The 19,139-nt window shown below is 39.7% G+C and overlaps 1 protein-coding gene across 1 annotated transcript; it reads right to left on the bottom strand.

Moving 5' to 3' along the window:
- Positions 1-1,611: 1,611 nt before the first annotated feature.
- nudt4b (nudix (nucleoside diphosphate linked moiety X)-type motif 4b) lies at positions 1,612-17,699 on the bottom strand. The gene is made up of 5 exons (XM_058625236.1): positions 17,197-17,699; positions 7,274-7,384; positions 5,569-5,613; positions 4,807-4,894; positions 1,612-3,348 (listed from the first exon to the last, which is right to left on the bottom strand). The coding sequence occupies exons 1-5, from the start codon at positions 17,290-17,292 to the stop codon at positions 3,128-3,130; spliced, it is 561 nt and encodes a 186-aa protein (XP_058481219.1). The 5' UTR covers positions 17,293-17,699; the 3' UTR covers positions 1,612-3,127.
- Positions 17,700-19,139: the final 1,440 nt, after the last annotated feature.

The raw sequence follows: 19,139 nt of genomic DNA, 5'->3' as shown, positions 1-19,139 counted from the left end.
AGTAGTGAACACTGTAGAGTTCGCATTCATAATTTAAAAAAAAAGTTTTTCACATGATAAATGATTACATTCGGAGAGAACAGTGAACTGAATCAAACCGTGTATAAGATTCTTAAACTTGGTTTGACCTCAAGATCTGTACAAACAATTTATTTTCTTTTAAATTTGGCACATATGTTCCTCAGCCCACACACATACATACAAACACACACACACACTCACTCATACACAGAGGTTAAAGGTGGTTAGAGTCTGTATTTTACCTGTATAACAAGGTTAAACATCGATTAATTGGCATTATATGTGGTGTTAATGTCCTAACTCCAAACAAAGGGAATGAACATTTATCTAATTGTCTGTGAAATTTTAAATTTAAACTAAAACACGAGATAATTATATGTATATGAATGAACCGATGCTCAGACTTGTGTAGCGTGGCCACAAATACACAAGTTAATAACCATGATGCTTATTTTAGATATTATAAATTCTCTTCTCCGATAACTCAAAAAGCTTGCGGAAGCACCGAGTAATTTTTGTTTCCGAATACATTCTGAAATATTATAAATACACGTTACTCACCAAGCCGTGTTGTGAAATCCACAAACACAAACCAACCAACCTCCACATTCTATAAACCTGTGGCACGTTACCACTGACAGTCGTCCCCGTGCCGCTCATACTCAGTCAGGTCTTTAATAATCCACACATATTATTTTTTTTTTGTACATTGTTAAAAATATATAAAATGTTAAGAGAATTTTTTTTTTTACAGGTTCGTTGAGGTTTAAAAACACATTTTTCAACATTTCTCCTCAAAGCTATTTACAAAGCTCTGTGTGGTTACCAGTTGCCAGTCTTCATTCAGTTGTGTTCTTTAAATTAAATATTTCTTTTCTTTTTTCCAGGAAGATGTTTATGGGGTTCATTTTGGGTCTTTAATGTGCAAGCAAATGGGACAGAACTAAGATCACTTTTTGATCATTTGCAACCATTTCTTTATATATATATATATATACACATACATATATACCAAGGTATTTTTTGCAAATTCAAGGTATTTTTTGCAAACCCATTGTTTGCGCATTAAAGACACAAAGTTAACTCCACAGATATATGCCTTATATAGCAGTTTACGTGGTTCTTTAAATGTCATTGAATCTGTAGCGACTGGACTTGAACATTTACTTCAAAACTGTTTATTTATCTGCAAATCCAGTCGCTACTGATTCAATGACCCTAATGTAGAGAACTATGACCTGGATTAATGAGAATCTACACAGACGTCATGTGTTCAATGTCAAGGATCACATGATGCGCTCAAAATTACTTCGCTTACACGGTTAATAAAAAAAAGACTTTACAGCAATGACGTACTTGGACTTTTTTCAGTGTCTTTCACTTAAAGCTGTAGTGCGCAACTTTTAAATTGGAAAAAAAAGCCTATCAGCTCCACATGACTCTCTGTGTTTAGTAGCAGAGGTCTGATAGTTAACCCGGTTAAACGGTTGAATGACTGCCAGATATTGAAAGTTAACCCGGTTAAACGGTTGAATAACTGCCAGATATTGAAAGTGAAAGGTACCTTGTCAAAAAAAGGGGTCAGAAGAACTCACTCATTGAACATTTTTTAACAAGTCTACAGCCATAAAATCAAAACCATGGTCATAAGAGAGTTAACCTTGACAGGGTCTGTTTTCAGAATCATTTCTGATGGTGAAAACCAAAGAGGCTGAATAATAACATCGAAAAGAAAAGAAAAAAGTTACGCACTACAGCTTTAAATTAATTAGCTGCAGCCTTGGACGTAAGTACGCTTCCTTGTAGAAGGTGAACAAAAACAATTATACTGTACCGGGCATGATGTCATTTGGTCACATGATGCAAACATGAACTTTGCATCATTAAATACTTTGATGTTGTGGGAAACACCGAGCGTTGATAAGGAGTTTACCATTGAGTGAATTGCTCAAGGTTAGCGGACGTGAGCGCGACTACAAACAAGAGCAGTGTTGTGTTCAAGGACTGCAAACAGCTTTGTGACAAACGCTACAGTTTCCAGTTTATCGAGGTAGAAACTCACTGACGAGCTCTTCGATCGCTGCGCTTCATACACGGGAGTAGCAACGCTTTAGTTACTTTTATTTGAACTGCACCACCTCCAGATCTGATATTGTAATGTTGGGTAAGTGAACTTATCTTATAAATAGCGACTGAATAATATAAAAATGGACATAATTTACACGATTCTCCTCTAAACTCGAAGGTCATCTACAAAACTGACGCCACATTCTATCGAGAAAGACCTGAAACTAGTGATTAAAACCATTAACTCCTCGCAAAAATGTTTCCAAATGTTGTAAATCAAGTGAAAAATAGTTACATTTAACATAACTGGGTTCTTTTTGCAACCAGGAGTCGCCCCCTGGAGGCCGACTGCTGATTCTGTCCCAACTCCCTGGGTTTATCTTTACAAACGTGGAGGATTATGTCCATTTTTATAAACAGTCCAGATTACAGCACAGTGTAAAGGAAAGACACCACTTCAAGGAAAAATGCAAAAGAGATTCTTGAAAACACCAGTGATCACAGGTCTTTTTTTTGTTGTTATCATCATTAGTTGACGACACAGTGTTCTCCCACGTGGACATGCTTTGGGGTCATATTTTATTGACTAGAAAGCATATCCGCTCTGCTAAAAGAAAATAAAAAAAACGACCGTTAGTGAAATCAAACATTAAACAAGTTTGTGTAAGGCATTCCTTCACTTGCAGCTTCCTCGTCCCAAACTTCAGCTCATCAGTCTGGTGTTTGCCAGCAAAAAAAAAAAAAAGAAGAAAAAATAAAGGAGTTCTTCAATTTTTCAGCCATTTCCACTGTTTGTTTGTTTTCCTGTCAGAGCTGCGAGTGTCTGCTGCTCAGTCACATGAGTCTTTAAACACAGCTCTAAAAAATGGCTTTGGTCTGTCCTGCAGCTTTTGATTAGAAACGATACATTACAAGAGAGCCGTGACTCCAAAAAAAAAAAAAAAAAAAAAACGTCTTTAGATTCATGCAAGACTGTACAGACTTTCGGTGAACTGTCCCGAGCCGAGCCGGACAAGGACAAGCGGCGGAGGTGCGGTCCCTATCTGCAGGAGGAGCCCAGCATGCTCCCCGTCGACGGCGTGTTTGCCGTGGCACTGTAGTGGGGGAAGTTGTCGTTTGGTTGCGGGCTGGGGAGGATGGAGTTTCCGTTGGTGGGGGAGCAGCTGAGCTGCAGCCTGCGCAGGTACTCGGCGTGGACGGGTTTGTGGCTCTGGAGCACTTTGATGGCCTCGTCCACAGTGAACCACTCCCGCTTACGGCCTGCAGAGGGAGACAGAGGTCCGTGTATCAGAGCACGTAAACCATCAAGAGTCCAACACCAAATGATCCATTTTGTATTTGTACAAATTATTATACAACAGCAAAATAAATGGAATTACAACCCTGACTCTTTCCTCTCATACATGCAACAGGGAACAAGGAAATTAAGTTTTATAGCACTTATTTTAAAAGCTGGGTGGAAGACGGGGGATTTTTGGGTCAACAAAAATTTATTTCCCAAACTTTCTCTAGTCTTTTACTTAAGATTTATATGTTTTAATGTAAGTAAGTAAAAGAATAAGTTGTATTTTATTCATGTGACATTTATCTCTTAGAAATGTCTCCTTTAACTATTGCGTTCCAGGAATAGTAGTAAAGATAGAAATGCTTTACATTCTAGTTCAGTAACAATTAAGTAAGTAATATTATGGTAATGTGTCTTATTGCTAAAGTAATCAACACTGAGTTGATTAAGTGTGTGGGAATGCAAATTTCATGCATAGCTATTAAATCCGAGATAAAATATTGTACTGACTAAACCGTTACCTGGATATTATGTTGGAAATATACCGTGAAATTATCTCCATATGACAACAGTGTCAACACGGTGGAAATGGCTCTAAAAATAAAACAGTTTGACCAAAATATTACCTCCCTCTTACAAAATGATTGCCATATTAGAGCCTAGTAAGAGTAGCTACTGTTAGCAGATGGGACTCTAAATATATAGTAATGTTATTGCCATGTTAAAACTGTACTGTAATGTATAGTGTTGTCATTTTGGTGGCATGTGGCTCTCTGTCACCTATAAAAGGGAAACTGAAATCTGTGAGGCTGCACTTTAATATTTTACTGTACTTTGCCACAAGACACATCATATATTCATAAGTCATGTTCTTTTAATTGGTTTGTCTTGTTGAAGCACTCATTTAAGCAAGGTTTGGACCACGCGCACGCATAAATGCAAGGGTATACGTTACAAAATATGACATACAATATATACGTATGTCCATAAGCGTAAAAATAGACCACGGCAGTAGCGTGTGCTATTCAAATTTCAAAACAAGAAAACAGCAGATGTGGCAGGATCTGGTTCACGCTCACAGATTTAGGCTGCGTCGCACTGAGTGAGCACATAAACTAAAGGCCGGATCCTGCTGCTGCTAATGCTGCTGCTAATGCTGCTGCTGCTGCTGCTGCTGCTGCTGCTGCTGCCCACCAGGCCACTGACAGCTTTAATATGCTGCAGCTCAAAATCTGTGGCCTAGATTTAGATTTCACCGCAACCCCACTGCACGTTAGTATCCATGGGAAACACTGGCCGTCGCACGGTGACAAGGAAACGCAGGATATTTACCCAAACAAGTGACACACACACACAGACAAACAAACACAGACATACACACACAACCGTGACCACAAATGCAAAAAGTCAGGTGGACGTGAGGCAAACTGCACCTATGTTGACAGAGTCTTCCCAGGCCTCCAGCGTTTCAGTCACAGTCAACACATACACGTATGTTCGGTGCTTCCGGTCTTGGTTTTGCTTTAAGAGATGAGGAGAGAAGAGAAGAGAAGAAGTGAGTGATGATAACATCGTTTAAATTAGATTCACAGTCAATATATGTCTATACTGTATCTATGGAGTTGATTTTGGGTCTTTAATGTGCAAGCTAACGGAATGGATTTGAAAGAGTGAAAAAAAACTATTTGCAAATTAAAATATGATCACTTTGTGACAACTTGCAGCAATTTATTTGAGAAAATTTTTGTTGTGAATATTCCAGTTATTTTAAGTTTTATTTGTAAAGTTTAAAAGTCTAATGTTTTGTTGCGCTGTACTTTATTTCTATTTAAAACAACCCACATCTGACCAGTGCTTTCCAAAATAAAAGCATTACAGACACTAAATATAACATTATTATTAATATTATTAAATATACATTAATATCATAACATATTTTCTAATTTGAATGAATTAATATATTAAAAGAACATAAACATTTCATGTGACAGGTAGAAAATAACAGTTAACAAAGCAAAATAATAACAACTATTAGCAATGAAAGATATCCGGAAACACCATTTCCCAACACTGCATTCTATGGACCAAACCACAAATCGATTCATCAACAAGATAACCAACAGATTTAACTGATAACGAAAATAATTATCAGTTGGAGTCAACTGTATGAATGTGTGTAAAAAATGAAAGATTACCTCAAATACACCGAGCAGGCGTCCCAGCTTTCCCTTCACACCAGCCTGGAGAAGACGAGAGGAGAAAACATTAAAAACTGGGCTTTTTGTTCTGGTTTCACTCCACCAAACAGAATGTAGAGGACACGTCTTTGTCTCTAAAAACAACAAAACAAAAACAACACGTGATTAGAGGGTGAAAACGACAGAAAAGCGCTGCTTGAACCCCAGACTTTATTCTGTCCTCTAACAATGGGTATTGTGTCTTAAATTACAATGTTTTGAAGAAGTTTGGCTGTGCACTGACCTCAACTATAAACTCCCGGGCTTTGTTTTGATATCGAAATGTTCAAAACAAAAGCGTGGAACAAAAACCTGTGGCAATATTTCTCTCCTGCATTATCCCTCTCAGCCGCTTCAGTTGGTGGAGTCAGTCAAGCGACAGTCATTATTCTTAAAGTTGTGATGGAAAGTCTTCAAGAGGAGCTTATGCATGTTAAATCGCATTAGTGATCACCATCAATCATTTTTTACTGCAGCCAGTGGAAGAAAGCCCCGGCATGAAATCGTCTCTCTTTCATAAGACACGCCATTTGTTGTATGTATTCACACGATTCAAATTGCTGTCGCAGACACACGACACCTGTCCTTTCCCCTTCTCAGCATAGTTCACAAGTGTCACTCCGTCCTGACGGAGTGGTCCGGCAGTCCGGACCGCGGGGTTTGTGAGAGCGCAGGAATCCAGTGAGGAGCCAAGTTTAGACCACTGACGTAGCCGAGAACACAAGGTTCCCCATCGGCCGCAGCGCTGGAATACCAGCAGCCTCCTCACTCACACAGCTACTGACACCGTGGCCCTTCAGCATACAAGGCTACTGCCACTGCCACTGCCACTGCCAACGCTAGTCCAGCTCAGGTCAGCACAGCAGGTTCCCTTTACTGCATATGATGCATGGAGACATATTTGAGCTATTTTAAAAAAAAAAGTACGGACTCATGATCCGAGTCTGATTTAGAAATTGCAACGTCACAGTAAAAAAAACGTGTATTCTATATACTGTAGTTTTATAGAGCTGCAACAATTAAATGATTATTAATTGATTACTTAATGCCTTAAGTATTTTTTTTTTATAATTCAAACAAGCTCCCTGGTTTTCCAGCTTCTTAAATGTGAATATTTTTGAAGTTTCTTTGCTACATAATAACAAAGCAGTCATTAAAACGGATTCTTTTTTTGGTCAAAAAACAAACTAATAAGACATGCAAGGACATCATTTTAAGTTTTTTCTGACATTTTAATCCAATGAATGTCGAAAAATAACCGACATATTGACTGATTATTAGAATAACTAGGGATGCAAATCCATATTGGTCAGTGTCAGAATCACTCCAATATTGGTCAAAATCAGACAGATAAAAATGCTAAATTCCAAAATAAAAAAAATAAAAATCAGCAAAAGCATTTTAGCTGAGTCATGTTTGGGCTGTTGCATATCAACAGTCCTTTGCGGCAGGATTCATGAGGACATTCATGCAGTTTGAACATCTGCAGCAGTTGCAACAGCACTTTAAAAACATCAATTTTACATGCTCTTTTTTTAGAGCTTTGTTCTATAACAGATGGGTTGTTTTGGACGTTGCTAAGTTCAACGACAGTGAATCACATCCAGGGAAAGAAAGTATCCCAATTGTTTGACAGACAAAAGTCCACACATCATGTATTCACCTCCTCAAAGACTTCTCTCACAGCGGCGCCACACGGCTCCTCCTCGGGCTCCATCCCTCCACCGGGGACAATCCACTGGTCCGGGTGCCGACTGCTGCTCACCAGCAAAACCTGTTTGAGAAAACACAACAATAAGATCATTAAAACCTGAAGAAAAAGAGAAGTGGTCCTGATTTAGAGGACGGGGACGGGGGGGTTTGATTGACTTCACACCTCCTCAGTTACCTTGACACAGAGCATTACTTTGACACTGACTGATCTAACATGAGCCCGTGACCCTTTGGAGTCAGGTCTCAAAGACAGATGACCTTTCTCCTTTTTTGTTTTTGTTGTTGCCTTAATGCATCAGCATCCATATAGTCCCATTAATTAAACATTTAGCGTGCCACGTCGTACTGGGGCAATAATTCAATAACAATATGTAGTGTAACATATACTCTGCTTCCATTAAGCAGAAATAAACTTACTAAAGTTTATTAATAGTAAAAAAGTACTCATGAGTAAAATTACTCACTAAAATGCTGTTTTTGGACTGTTTTTATCTGTCCCGATATCCAATCCAGTGATTTTGACCAGTACCGGGTATCGGATCATCCCACTAGTTTTGAGACAAGACATCAATGCTTATTGCTTCTTCATATGTGCTTTGATTTAAATGCACAGTATACAATTTCTGCTGCCAGGGGGCAATGAGTTGTCGTGTACCATTAGTGACAAATACACACAATAACAATAAAAAACAGTAATTCTTCTCTTCTGTGTTTCATGGGAGGTTTGCCCCCAGCAGAGACAGTAGAGATGATGATGTCATTAAAAGGTTACCAAAATAAAAGAGTCGGCAACCTTGAATATAGAAATATGGACTTTCTTACACAAATAAAGTACTGTGCTAAAGTCTCAGTGCACACCCTGCTTATGTGTGCCAAATTCTGTCGTCATTGGCATTTGGACTGAAATGATGTGACTGAAAGTTGGTCTTACATATTCACAAGGTGTGACTGAGTTAAACTCGTACAACATCAAGCGTGTCCTGAATAAACTGGGTGTAATAGACCTTTTCCACAGCAAATGTTTGTCAACAAGACGTAGTAGCACAAACACAGGTTTCAAACATTGATGAGGCTCCCACTCCAGTATTGAGAGAGCCAGGGCCATGCTGTGTAGGTCACACTTAATACTTGATACTTTATCCTGTAAAGGCTGTATTCTGGGTGGATTTTATGCTCAATAAAATCTAACATGAGTTTTGATGTGTTTTGGAAACGTTCTCTGTAGTTTATTCCAGTCTGGCCGTTCGTGAAGCTCAATCAAATCTAGCACCGGCCCCTGTACAACAACATCCCCCAGAAAACAATGCATGTAAAGCCGAGCGTGAGCTGCTCAAATTCTCCTGGCCCTCCCCTGAGCGCGCGGCGGTGGAGGGTGGTTTGAATAACACTATGGTTGACACCGATACGCACGGATCAGATGTGCCCGTGTCTGCAGATTCTGGCAGGATCCATACGGCCGGCAATCACAACAGAGACGAGCAGCTGTAAACATTATCACATACGCCCCCCCCCACCATCAATCTTCATTAAGAAGGAGCCAGTGACAGAGCACAGCTCATAATAACATCAACACAACAAACGTGAGCAAAAGCAACGGCATAAGATTCAATTACAGTCGACGACAATTTATCAGTTGTGCAATTGACTGCATTTTCTCAACTCTACTGTAAAGTTCCATTATATTATTACATAATCACCCGATTAACCAACAGTTAATGACAGCAACTCAAACTCCAACTGAGCATCAGAAGGATCCACACACAACCATATGCGGGGTTGACGGTGACTGGTCAGGAGAGGAGAAACATATCCAGTGGGTGAAAAATGGCCTTGTTGTTGTTGTTGTTGTTGTTGTTGCCAGACAATCATCCGAATGGTTCACACAGTATCTCAAACAACCACTCGCTACAACCCAAAGTGACGTCTCTGAAAAAGCACCGCACACTGCACCATGAATCCAATGAGCTACAGCAGCGGGGAGACCACACCGGGGGTCACAAATCTGTTACACCAGACAGGAACAATAAAAGGTTATTATCAGCAGCTCAGCAGTGACAGGAGTCTTGAATGTGTTATATTTTGCTTATGATCCCATCAACACCTCTCACATGTCTGCGTCGGTTCAGAAATCCATCAACACAACGAGCATTAAATGTATATCTATATAGATATATATCTATATCTATATAGATATATATCTATACTGTATATATGTGTATAGATATATATATATATATACACACACAAGCAGTAAATAGAGAAATTTGTGATGAGCAGCCTGAGCAGAGCAACAGATTGGGACATTACACCTATCCCATCACAGCATCCCGTAATCTGCCAGAGGAAGCAGCCTGTCACTTAATCCTAACTTCTACGGCTCTCTTTACGTTCCCTAATGAGATTTCAAAAATTTGGGGACTTCAGAGGATACTTCTGGGGGCCAAGGGCCAAACCGATTGGACGGCACATGCCCGAGAGCCTCGACGGTGACTCAGCCACCTGTTCATTCCCCAAACAATATACGTTAGGAAGGAGGACGGGAGGCAGACGGGTCGCATGCCTCTCTCGCCAGACATCACGACTGTCAAGTCTGAAGACGTGGATTAACATGAGTAAAAGAAACAACATACAATAAAAGGTGTTAATGCTATACAACAGCTGTATGTCTTTATAGTTAACTGCGAGTTGAAGTGTGATAAAGGACGACACATTTGCGGAGAGGGAGCGAGAGAGAGAGAGAGAGCACAAGCAGCTCCAGAATGTGACGTCTTGTCGGCAGAGTGCAAACTCTAGGAAATGTGCAAAGTTGAACCTTCTAACCTGTGTGAGCCAGCACTGTGAGAGAGAGGACGGGCTGCTGCGAAGACAATCTGAAGCTGACCTTAGTGGAATTATTATTATGAGAAGAAGAAGTCCTTTTTTTTTTTGGTCAGATGCAACAATGGTTTCATTCAGAACTGCAACAATTAAATGATCAGTCATCGACTGGTAAATTTTTATAACCAACTGTTTTGACAGTGCTTTGATTATAAAAACAGCTTCTGCTTCTTCTCTATGACAGGACACTGAATGCAATATAAAACAAGACAAGGGCTGAAACGATTACTATGCCATATACACAACTGTTTCAGTGTTTTATATTTCTAATTATAGTAGCTTCTTAAATATGAATATATGCTGGTTTCTTTGCTCAATATCACAAAGAAATCATTCAAACTGGATCATTTTGGTTTGTGGACAGAAAAACAAGACATTAGAGATCATGTCCAACACTGATCAATATTAATTAATATTATTAATCGTTACTTGCAGCCCATCCTGATTTGAAGTTTTGGGAAACATTGACTTAATTGTTTTTTTACCATTTTCTGGAGCAAAAATCTACCTGATTAATGGAGATATTAAACAGCAGCCCCCGTTTATGTTCACCTGCCATTTTACTTAAGAGTTATGGTTGCGGGATGGGCTATTTCAGTTGGTATGACATTGTGAAAGATTAATCCATTCATGTGTTTTGGGTGTGTAGGGGATTTCAGAGCGTTAGCACGCTCTTCCTCCACGGTCTCACTGCGTGTGTCTGAGTGCTGCTGGCTGAGCCGCAGCCAATGAGGCTTAAACGTGGATCACCGATGTCGACGTGTCCTGAGCCGACAATGTGGCTTGTATACAAAACAAAAGCCACAGAGCTTCCAGGACAAAGCAGATTTCTGCTCCGCTTGTCCTATTTTTATCTTTTGATTCTGTCCTCAGAATAAAACGCAGGCTGTATTTTAATTTTGTATGAATGGATTTAGGAATGTAGAGTGCCGTATCAACATATTACAAGCTGGATATAATTAAAAAGCGGTGCTTCGCAGGTGAATGAACACGGTCATCGGATGTATAAAAAGAAGTAGCAGATGTTTGGTCACTTATGGCTTGTTTCCACAAGCCTGACTTTGCTTTAGCGATAGTACATGGTATTTTTTTTTTAGTACCTGCTCAGGCGAGGTTCCAAGAGAACCGAACAATGACGAACTGCAGATTAGTTAAAAAAAAGGTAACAATCCTGAAAATGTCGTTAATCTCCGACATTTGGCAAGGAAATGTCTAAAGTCTCATAATTTAACAGAGTAGTTAAATTACACAGGGAAGAAATTAGATAGAAATTCACTAAGACCTCAGTCCCAGTGATTTGATTCTGTGTGTTTTTTGTTATATTGGTTCATCTTTCAGCTGTTAGCACAACCTTTAGTTTTATTACTCTATTTACTTAATTTATTTACTTAATTTATTGTGTTACAGGACTAAAGACCAAACACAGGCGGTACCACACACTTCTCCTTCGTATTAGTACAGAGTCATAACAACTAAGCACTCGTCCCGTCGTTCATCTTATAAGCAGTCCATTTAGTACGCGCTTTAGTCCTAAGACTTTTTACAATTTGAGCCAGCCCTCAATAGGTTTTATTTCATCTTATTTTATTTTATTTGCGCTCTTCAGTTTGAACGAGGACCCGAGGTAAAAAAGATACAGAATCGAAACAACAGTAACGCTATCACTGAGCTCCCCCGTGTTTTATTTCAAGGTAATTACAAGCGATTACTATTATTTTGTTAAATTTGCTCATCTATACGACTGTAGGACAACCACGGGGGGGTAGTATGCCGGCTTCTTAGTCACTAATGTGTTATAATCTATACCCCAGACTAGGTTTGAAAGCCTGATGATGAAAATCCAAAACAAAATAACTCACACCGTCGTGACAGATGGGTCAACAGTCAGGTGACAGCTGAACTCCAAGTTAAGAAAACCCAACCCATGTTTGGAAAGAGGGACTTGAAGGAAGTCCAGAGGGAAAAACTGTAGTGACAATTTGCTGTAACGCACCTTAAAAACACCTTGGGGCGTCCATTGTGAGGGGAGTTGGGCAAATTCTGAATTCTGGGGCAACGTACAGTATATCTTCCCTGTGTAATGACAAACACTATGGACAAATGTCAGACACGTCCAGGGACGGCTGACTTGTCTGCTCTCCAAAAAGTCCATCTTAAAACAAGGTCAGGCTTCTTGTAGCTGAATTAGAAGTTGGAGATATCAGACCTGCCAACTGGATTCACTACCAGTGGTTGTGACAGCAAGTCCTCTGGCTTGGCCTCACACAGGGGACGGCAGGCATAAATATTCTGGAGGACATAAACACCTCCTCCTCCTCCCGAAGGAGGAACGCCTGTAGCTGTCAAATAAAGAAGGCTCCAAATGCCAGACCAGGCCGGCTGCCTGGAGCAAAGGGGGGGGGGGGCGGAACCAACAGTAATACAGTAACAGCACAGTCTCTGAATTAAAACAGGTACCAACAAATGAGTCACGACGATGGAAAGTCGGCGACAAACAAAACAAGAGAGCTCCCGACTGCCTTCATGTCTGATGTTATGTTCAAAGGACTCATTCACAGTGACCGTCTGCAGTGACTATATTTACAATCTGCAGTCAGGGACCTTCAAAACGGAGCCTCTAAAGTTACCAATATGACCTGCTGCTTGCTGCCGTTTCCACCAGACACACTCGATCTAACTGGTGCTCAAAGTCATTGTATTCAAATGTTACTCAGACAAAAGCCTGTGCCAAACACAATCCAGCCCTTACACAAAGACATTGAATGACACGATTTACATCCGGCAGATTCAGAGGAACATTATCATCAGGTTCGACCAGCCCGGTAAACGTAAGCTGCCTGTTCACTCGTCTGTGAGTAGATTATGTTCTACACCAAACCTGACTTTTTTTTTTGTGACTTTAAAGCCGCTCTTTACTCACTTTGTCCGTCTGCCAATGGGTTCAATGTAGTTTGTTTTTAGAGATGCCGGCTGCTGCTGCTGCTGCTGGAAACTAAGCTGATTAAAGCTGATAGAATCAATGAAACAAAGAAAATGTGGCGCTGTAAAAGCAAAAACCAATGAGTCGATAAGACATTAAAAGAGAGAGCCACACAGCTGCGGGGAACTGGGGCTGGTATTCTACTGACCAAGGCGGTACGATTCAATACCAATATCATATCAATATGATGTTGATGCGTAATTGATCAAATCGAGTGCATTTCTTTCTAACAGATGACAAGAAGCTCCATCTAAATATTGCTGTTACAGCTTTTAAAGTATCGATTTGGTGACATATTGTCATCCTTAGTCATGCCATGCGATAATTGATAAGCCAGGGCAAATATCGATATTTTAAATCAGTGTATTAAGACGCTTTAAAGTAAACAGTCCATGACAGTTTCCCTCAAATCCTGAACAGGCGTTTCATTTCCTTCAGTTAGACAGGTATTGCAATGTATCGCTATGTGGTTGTCCTGCAATATATCGAGTATCACGGAATTGAAAATTATAAATAAAATCGTCACAGACACAAGTTCACGTTGGAATGACTTGATTTTATCTTTCTCACTCACAAAATAAGAGTTTCTACAACCTATCACCGCACTACTATGGCGTAAAATAATTAGGCCCTCCCTCCCTGAACAACTCACATGCTGTTAAACCCATCTGGGTCTTCTCTGTTATCACTGCACTGTCAGGTTCCTACTTTCCCTTGTTAGGAGTTTAATTGCTGTCAGAGTACCTCGCCCTGACAGCTCAACTTTCTCCTTTCCTCTCCAAAACAAAACACTCCAGCGGCACGTTCGGCTCTTATTTCACCGCAGCTGGGTGTGCGGTGTCATGGGACCGATTGTGCATGTGTAAGCATGTGTTTAAGGTGACAACCGATGCCACAAAAGGACAATACCCGATGCTTCTTAATGCAGAAAATTGATATTATCGTCACACACACACACACACAATCATAATCAGGGCATCCCAATTGGCACCTCTTGTGATTATACGAGACTTGTCAGAGCCTGAAACCTTGACGTTGGCGGTCACACCCACACACTGCTGTTGTCACAATATTCTGTCCTTTCTTATAATTACAACTTTTGTGGGTGTACACGTTCACCCACAACTTTTTTTTTTGCACGCCATTCTCTTAAAAAAAACAAGCGCAAAAATTGTGCTGCAGATGTCATTTCGATCTCTTTTCATGGCTGTACATTTAAAACTCAGACATGATGACATAACACCTGCACACACACGGGTGAGCAGACATGCTTTTGTGACTAGCTCTGTTGAACAGTACACAAAAACACTGGAGGGCCAGGGGAGGGATTTGTGTGTCTGTCTAATGACCCAGACTGGACTTTTTGCTGTATATTGTGTGACAGCTTGTATACCAAGCTCAAAGAGGAGGCTGCCATAAAAGAGATATGATCCTGGATTGTTTAAGCATAAACAGTTACCTACTGGTAATGCAGAAGCATGACTATTATTAGAACTACATGGTACGCAGTGACTGGCTAGTTGTATGTAAACAAAATAGTACTCAAAATATTTAATGTATCATGTATGTGTGGCTTTTTTCAGCTTTTATAGAAAATTATTCGTTTTTTTTAGTATTTCTTTGTTATATGGAACAAAAAAAATCAGCAAACGTTTCACATTTAAGAAGCTGAATAATCAGAAAACTTGTTTTAATGAATTCAGCCCTGGCCTAAACTACATCACTATGCTCTCACTTAAATCCAGAGTCTATCGTACATGATCCATAAACTACTTCGCCTCAGTTTATTGACATGATATTGTTTCTTACAAAAGATATCGTGACCTCATTAAAACTGCCCGACTAGATCAAGATTACATTTGTAATATTAGTTTAGTTAAGAGCCACTGATTTATTTATAGGCTGTTTGTTAGAGTAGGTTGATTATTTAAATGAATATCATGTGCAAAGAGTTGTCAAAGAGGTGACGAGTTGAAGATGTGAAGTATATTAATATGTCGGGAGATAAATGTGGGGTGGAAGGTTAAGGAAATCCCCTTTAAACTGGGTTTACTGTGGTGTATGTCACCAAGATAAGTCACAACAGCAATAAATGTCTATTGCCACATAAACTATATGGGACACGTTAAAGAAATAACCTAGAACATTACACTCAACATATCACAGGCACTCTTTTAGAAGTAATATATAAGATGTGGCCTTTTTCAGCTTTTGTCAGAAGAAAGACTGACTGCAAATGTCTTGTTTTAAGTTAAAAATATCTTCATTTTGTCATTGTTCCCCTGCTTAATTCAGGTTAGTTGCAGTTATTTAAGTATGTATTAGCTATGAGCTACAGTTTTTACATTTTTATGTTGTGAATTAACATCTTGGGAGAACCACTGTGCACGAGGCCAAAGATTAGGGAAACCCCGTTTAATGTGGGTTTATTGTGAAGGATATATAACCGTGATAAGTCACAGCAGTAATAAAAGTCGTCATTATTTACATGGTGCCTGTCCCTTTAACTCCTCGCGGCTGCACGCTCACACAGGCCGGCGGGATTCAGCAGCAGCCTTATCATGAATGGTCAGCGACTTTTCATGGACGTTTACGATGTCGAGGTTATTAAATATGATGTGTCGACTCGACATTTGACGGATATATTTAAAATGTGACGACGTGAGAGCCGCTATTTAGGGAAACGTGAAACAGCGCGCGCCTCGCCCCCTCTCTGTATCGGCGACAGCAAGCTAGCTACAGACAGGCCGGAAGTACGGCGGCTGTTTTCAAAATAAGAGGCAACAGTGACATCATTTGAAAAACAGCTTAAAATACTCATCACTGACTTGTTCAGGTTGACATAATGACACTAAAAACTGCAATGGCTAGTTGATCTCTCATGTAGTAATACAGCGCTTTATGAAATCAACAAAACATAACTAACAATACAGCACAAAACTACATTTGAGGTGAAAGATAATCTAAAACGTACAGTAGAGCAAAACAAATCCAAACAAAACCACTCAAGGTCTTTAACTGTCTGCCTGTTTGATCACTCAAGAGTGGTGAATTGAGATGGATTTTTGGCTGTTTCTCTAGCTCTATAAATAAAAGTATACATCAATCAATAATTGCTTTTTATAACCAATGTCGATTTATAGAAATGACTGCGAGTCAGTAATAAGAACCTTGCATGGCTCCCAAACAGACCACAATCATTCTTTGAGTAGTAATTCCTTTTCAATGTCGATGTCCCAAAATTGCTTAATTAAAATGAATATTTCTTGATAAATTCATGTATTCTGTCTCTCCAATCTGAATTTGTATACGCACACAATTTAATCAAATATTATGTGATTCATATCATCAAAAAAACTAAACTTTGTCAAATGAGAGAGACAGAATAACTCACAGCAGAAATAAAGAACATGTTTTAATGACATGGTTTAAAGATGAAATCTTACAAAAATAATTAGCTGATTAACTAAAGAATAATATTAATAATCTGTAAGTCAGCACTGTAAATTTACCCATCACCACATCATAAAAAAGACATAATTACCTAAAGTAAAGGATGATGATGATTATTTGGAACAAAACGAGACCAGCTGTTCAACTCAAGGCCATGCTGGTCAAGTCACAGCAAGTGAGAGGGATTTTATTTTGAAAAGCGCGACTCTAACGCGTACCTTAGTAAGTGACGCTGCCTTGACAACGGTCAAATTTTCCTCCTTTTTTTTCTCTACGTGCTCCTCAAACTAGCCTAAACTGGATAGCCCACGGTGCATCAGCAACTGCACTGTGCACAAACCAAACAGTCGCCTCAAGCCAAACAGAAATAAACAACATAAATGTAGTTACACAAGACAGAGAACGAGACGCCACAAATCTCAACCAATTATGAATTATTAAAGAATATGGCCAGTTTAATTCATAGCGTAAAGCTCCGTGTGTTTGTCTGGATGACTGGGAGAAGATATAGGGGATGGCTAAAGGCCACAGAGTCTGGACACTCTTGCCTGAGCCGCTCTTACCTCTTCCTCGCGTTCGTTCTTGAAGCACAGACACGCCGCTCGTTTCTTGAAGCCCTCGCCATCATAAGTCCTGGTTTGGTTCGGCTTGAGCTTCATCCTGAAATCCAACCCAAACTCCTTCAACAAGTAGAACCTGCAAAAACGAGACAGGAGGACGAAGAGGAGTAGGAGGAGGAGGAGGAGGAGGAGGAGAAGGAGGGAGTCCAAGGAGTTAACAGCGGAGCCGCCGCATCGCTGCTACTGCTGCTGCTGCTGCTCTCTGCATCTCCGGGATGGTCAGTCATTCGAGGAGGAAAATGGAGGGAGTTAATGGCGGCTCTGCTTCAGAGATGGTCTCCTGGGTCAGAATGTCGTGGATTTATGTTTCCCTCGTGAAACGGCAGCGCGTCCGGAGGCGGCGAGTGCGGGAATCCCGCAGGCTGAGGTCTATATGTAGACTAGAGCCGACACCGCACAGAACCTCCTCCTCCTCCTCCTTTGCGCACATCTGCGCATGGCCGCGGATTCAGCACAATGACTGGAGTTCAGTCAGTCAGCCGGATCACTCCTCCGAGGCAGAGCGCCGCTCATTGGCTGGAGCGCCGCGAGGGGGCGGGGCCACAGAGCCGGTCAAAACAATGATCATAAACAAATGCGTAATTGGTGGCGATTTCCAGCAAACTGGTGCAGCGTGAACACATGAACCTGTAGTTGTATGACTATGACATGCAGAATACCGAAGCAGCATAGATAATCTATTCATATATTAATAGATTTAGATAAATAAATTAATAAATAAATAGTAGTTCCAAATCAAAACAATGTTTACATTGTTACAAATCTCACTATATTATTTCATCAACCAATTATTGATCATATCACTATCGGAATAACTGACATAATAATAAAGTAATATGTGTTCAATGCCTACATAAAATACAGAAGAAGTTTTTATAGTTTAGTATAGTTGTTATATTAGTACAATTGGAATAAATTGTAAAATATGAGAACAAACACAAAAGAATAATAAATTCAAGACACAATCAAAAACTGCATGTACGCATAAATAAAATATAAATGTAAGATCTTTTTTTAAAGAAAAAAGTAAAATGAAAGAAATTAAATTAAAAAACAACAACAATGCATTTAAAGGCAAATATAAGCAGTGTTGTTATCTAACAAAGTACAAATACTTTGTTACTGTGCTGAAGTACAAAATTCATGTATCTTTACTTTGTTATTTGTATTTCTAGCAGCTTTTACTTTTACTCCACTTCATTTCCTTGGTAATGGTCTGTATTTATATAGAGCTTTAATATAAAGTGTCCTGATATTGTTGGTGCTGTGTTGCTGTCCCACCATTGTGGATTACTGGGACATTAAAATAGAACAGAGCTATTGTTGATGGTATTAGCAACATCTGTGTTTTTCCTACTACTCCTACTGTTCCCACTACAACACAAAAGGTCTGCTGTGAAAAAAAAAAAGAGGAGAGGATTGTTAAACACATGTAATCTCCACCCTGATTTATTTTGTCTCACTCAGACAGGAAAATGCTAATTCTGGAATCAAAGCTCTAAATCCCAGAAATGTTGTGGTAGAAATTGAGCAACTTCTCCTTAAATGTAAGCCTTACACTTAGGTCAGTCAGTGAGAGGAAAACAAACCCTCTTATATAACCTTGTGCATTTGTCAAGAGACAGAAAAACATGGCATTTTAATTGCACTTTTATGGCAGTTTCTTTTTTCTTTTATAACAGGAGTTTCATGATGTTTCAAGCTCCACCTGAAATATAAACACTTTTGTGTCGTTACCTTTTGCCAGGTTGAGCACGTCATTGTTCCTTTTTGGACACAATCACGTCCAGAAAATAGTTGGACCGTGACTCCCGTCTTTCGCTCAACTTACATCATGCCCGAGTTTATTAACAGTGAAATCAATGTGAGCAAAATAGGGAAGCGGT

This window comes from Solea solea, chromosome 3 (assembly GCF_958295425.1).
Source record: "Solea solea chromosome 3, fSolSol10.1, whole genome shotgun sequence".
NCBI lineage: Eukaryota > Metazoa > Chordata > Actinopteri > Pleuronectiformes > Soleidae > Solea > Solea solea.
Note: the sequence above shows the minus strand (reverse complement) of the source record. Positions and strands in the feature narration are given on the sequence as shown.

Bases quoted from the DNA above. Each gene is read 5' to 3' on its own strand.
- nudt4b (XM_058625236.1), bottom strand. From the start codon at position 17,292: ATGAAGCTCAAGCCGAACCAAACCAGGACTTATGATGGCGAGGGCTTC. The intron at 4,895-5,568 runs GTAATCTTTCAT...CATCTCTTAAAG, and splicing joins GCCTGCTCGGTGTATTTGAG to CAAAACCAAGACCGGAAGCA. The intron at 3,349-4,806 runs GTGCAGTTTGCC...CTCCCTCTGCAG, and splicing joins GGAAGACTCTGTCAACATAG to GCCGTAAGCGGGAGTGGTTC.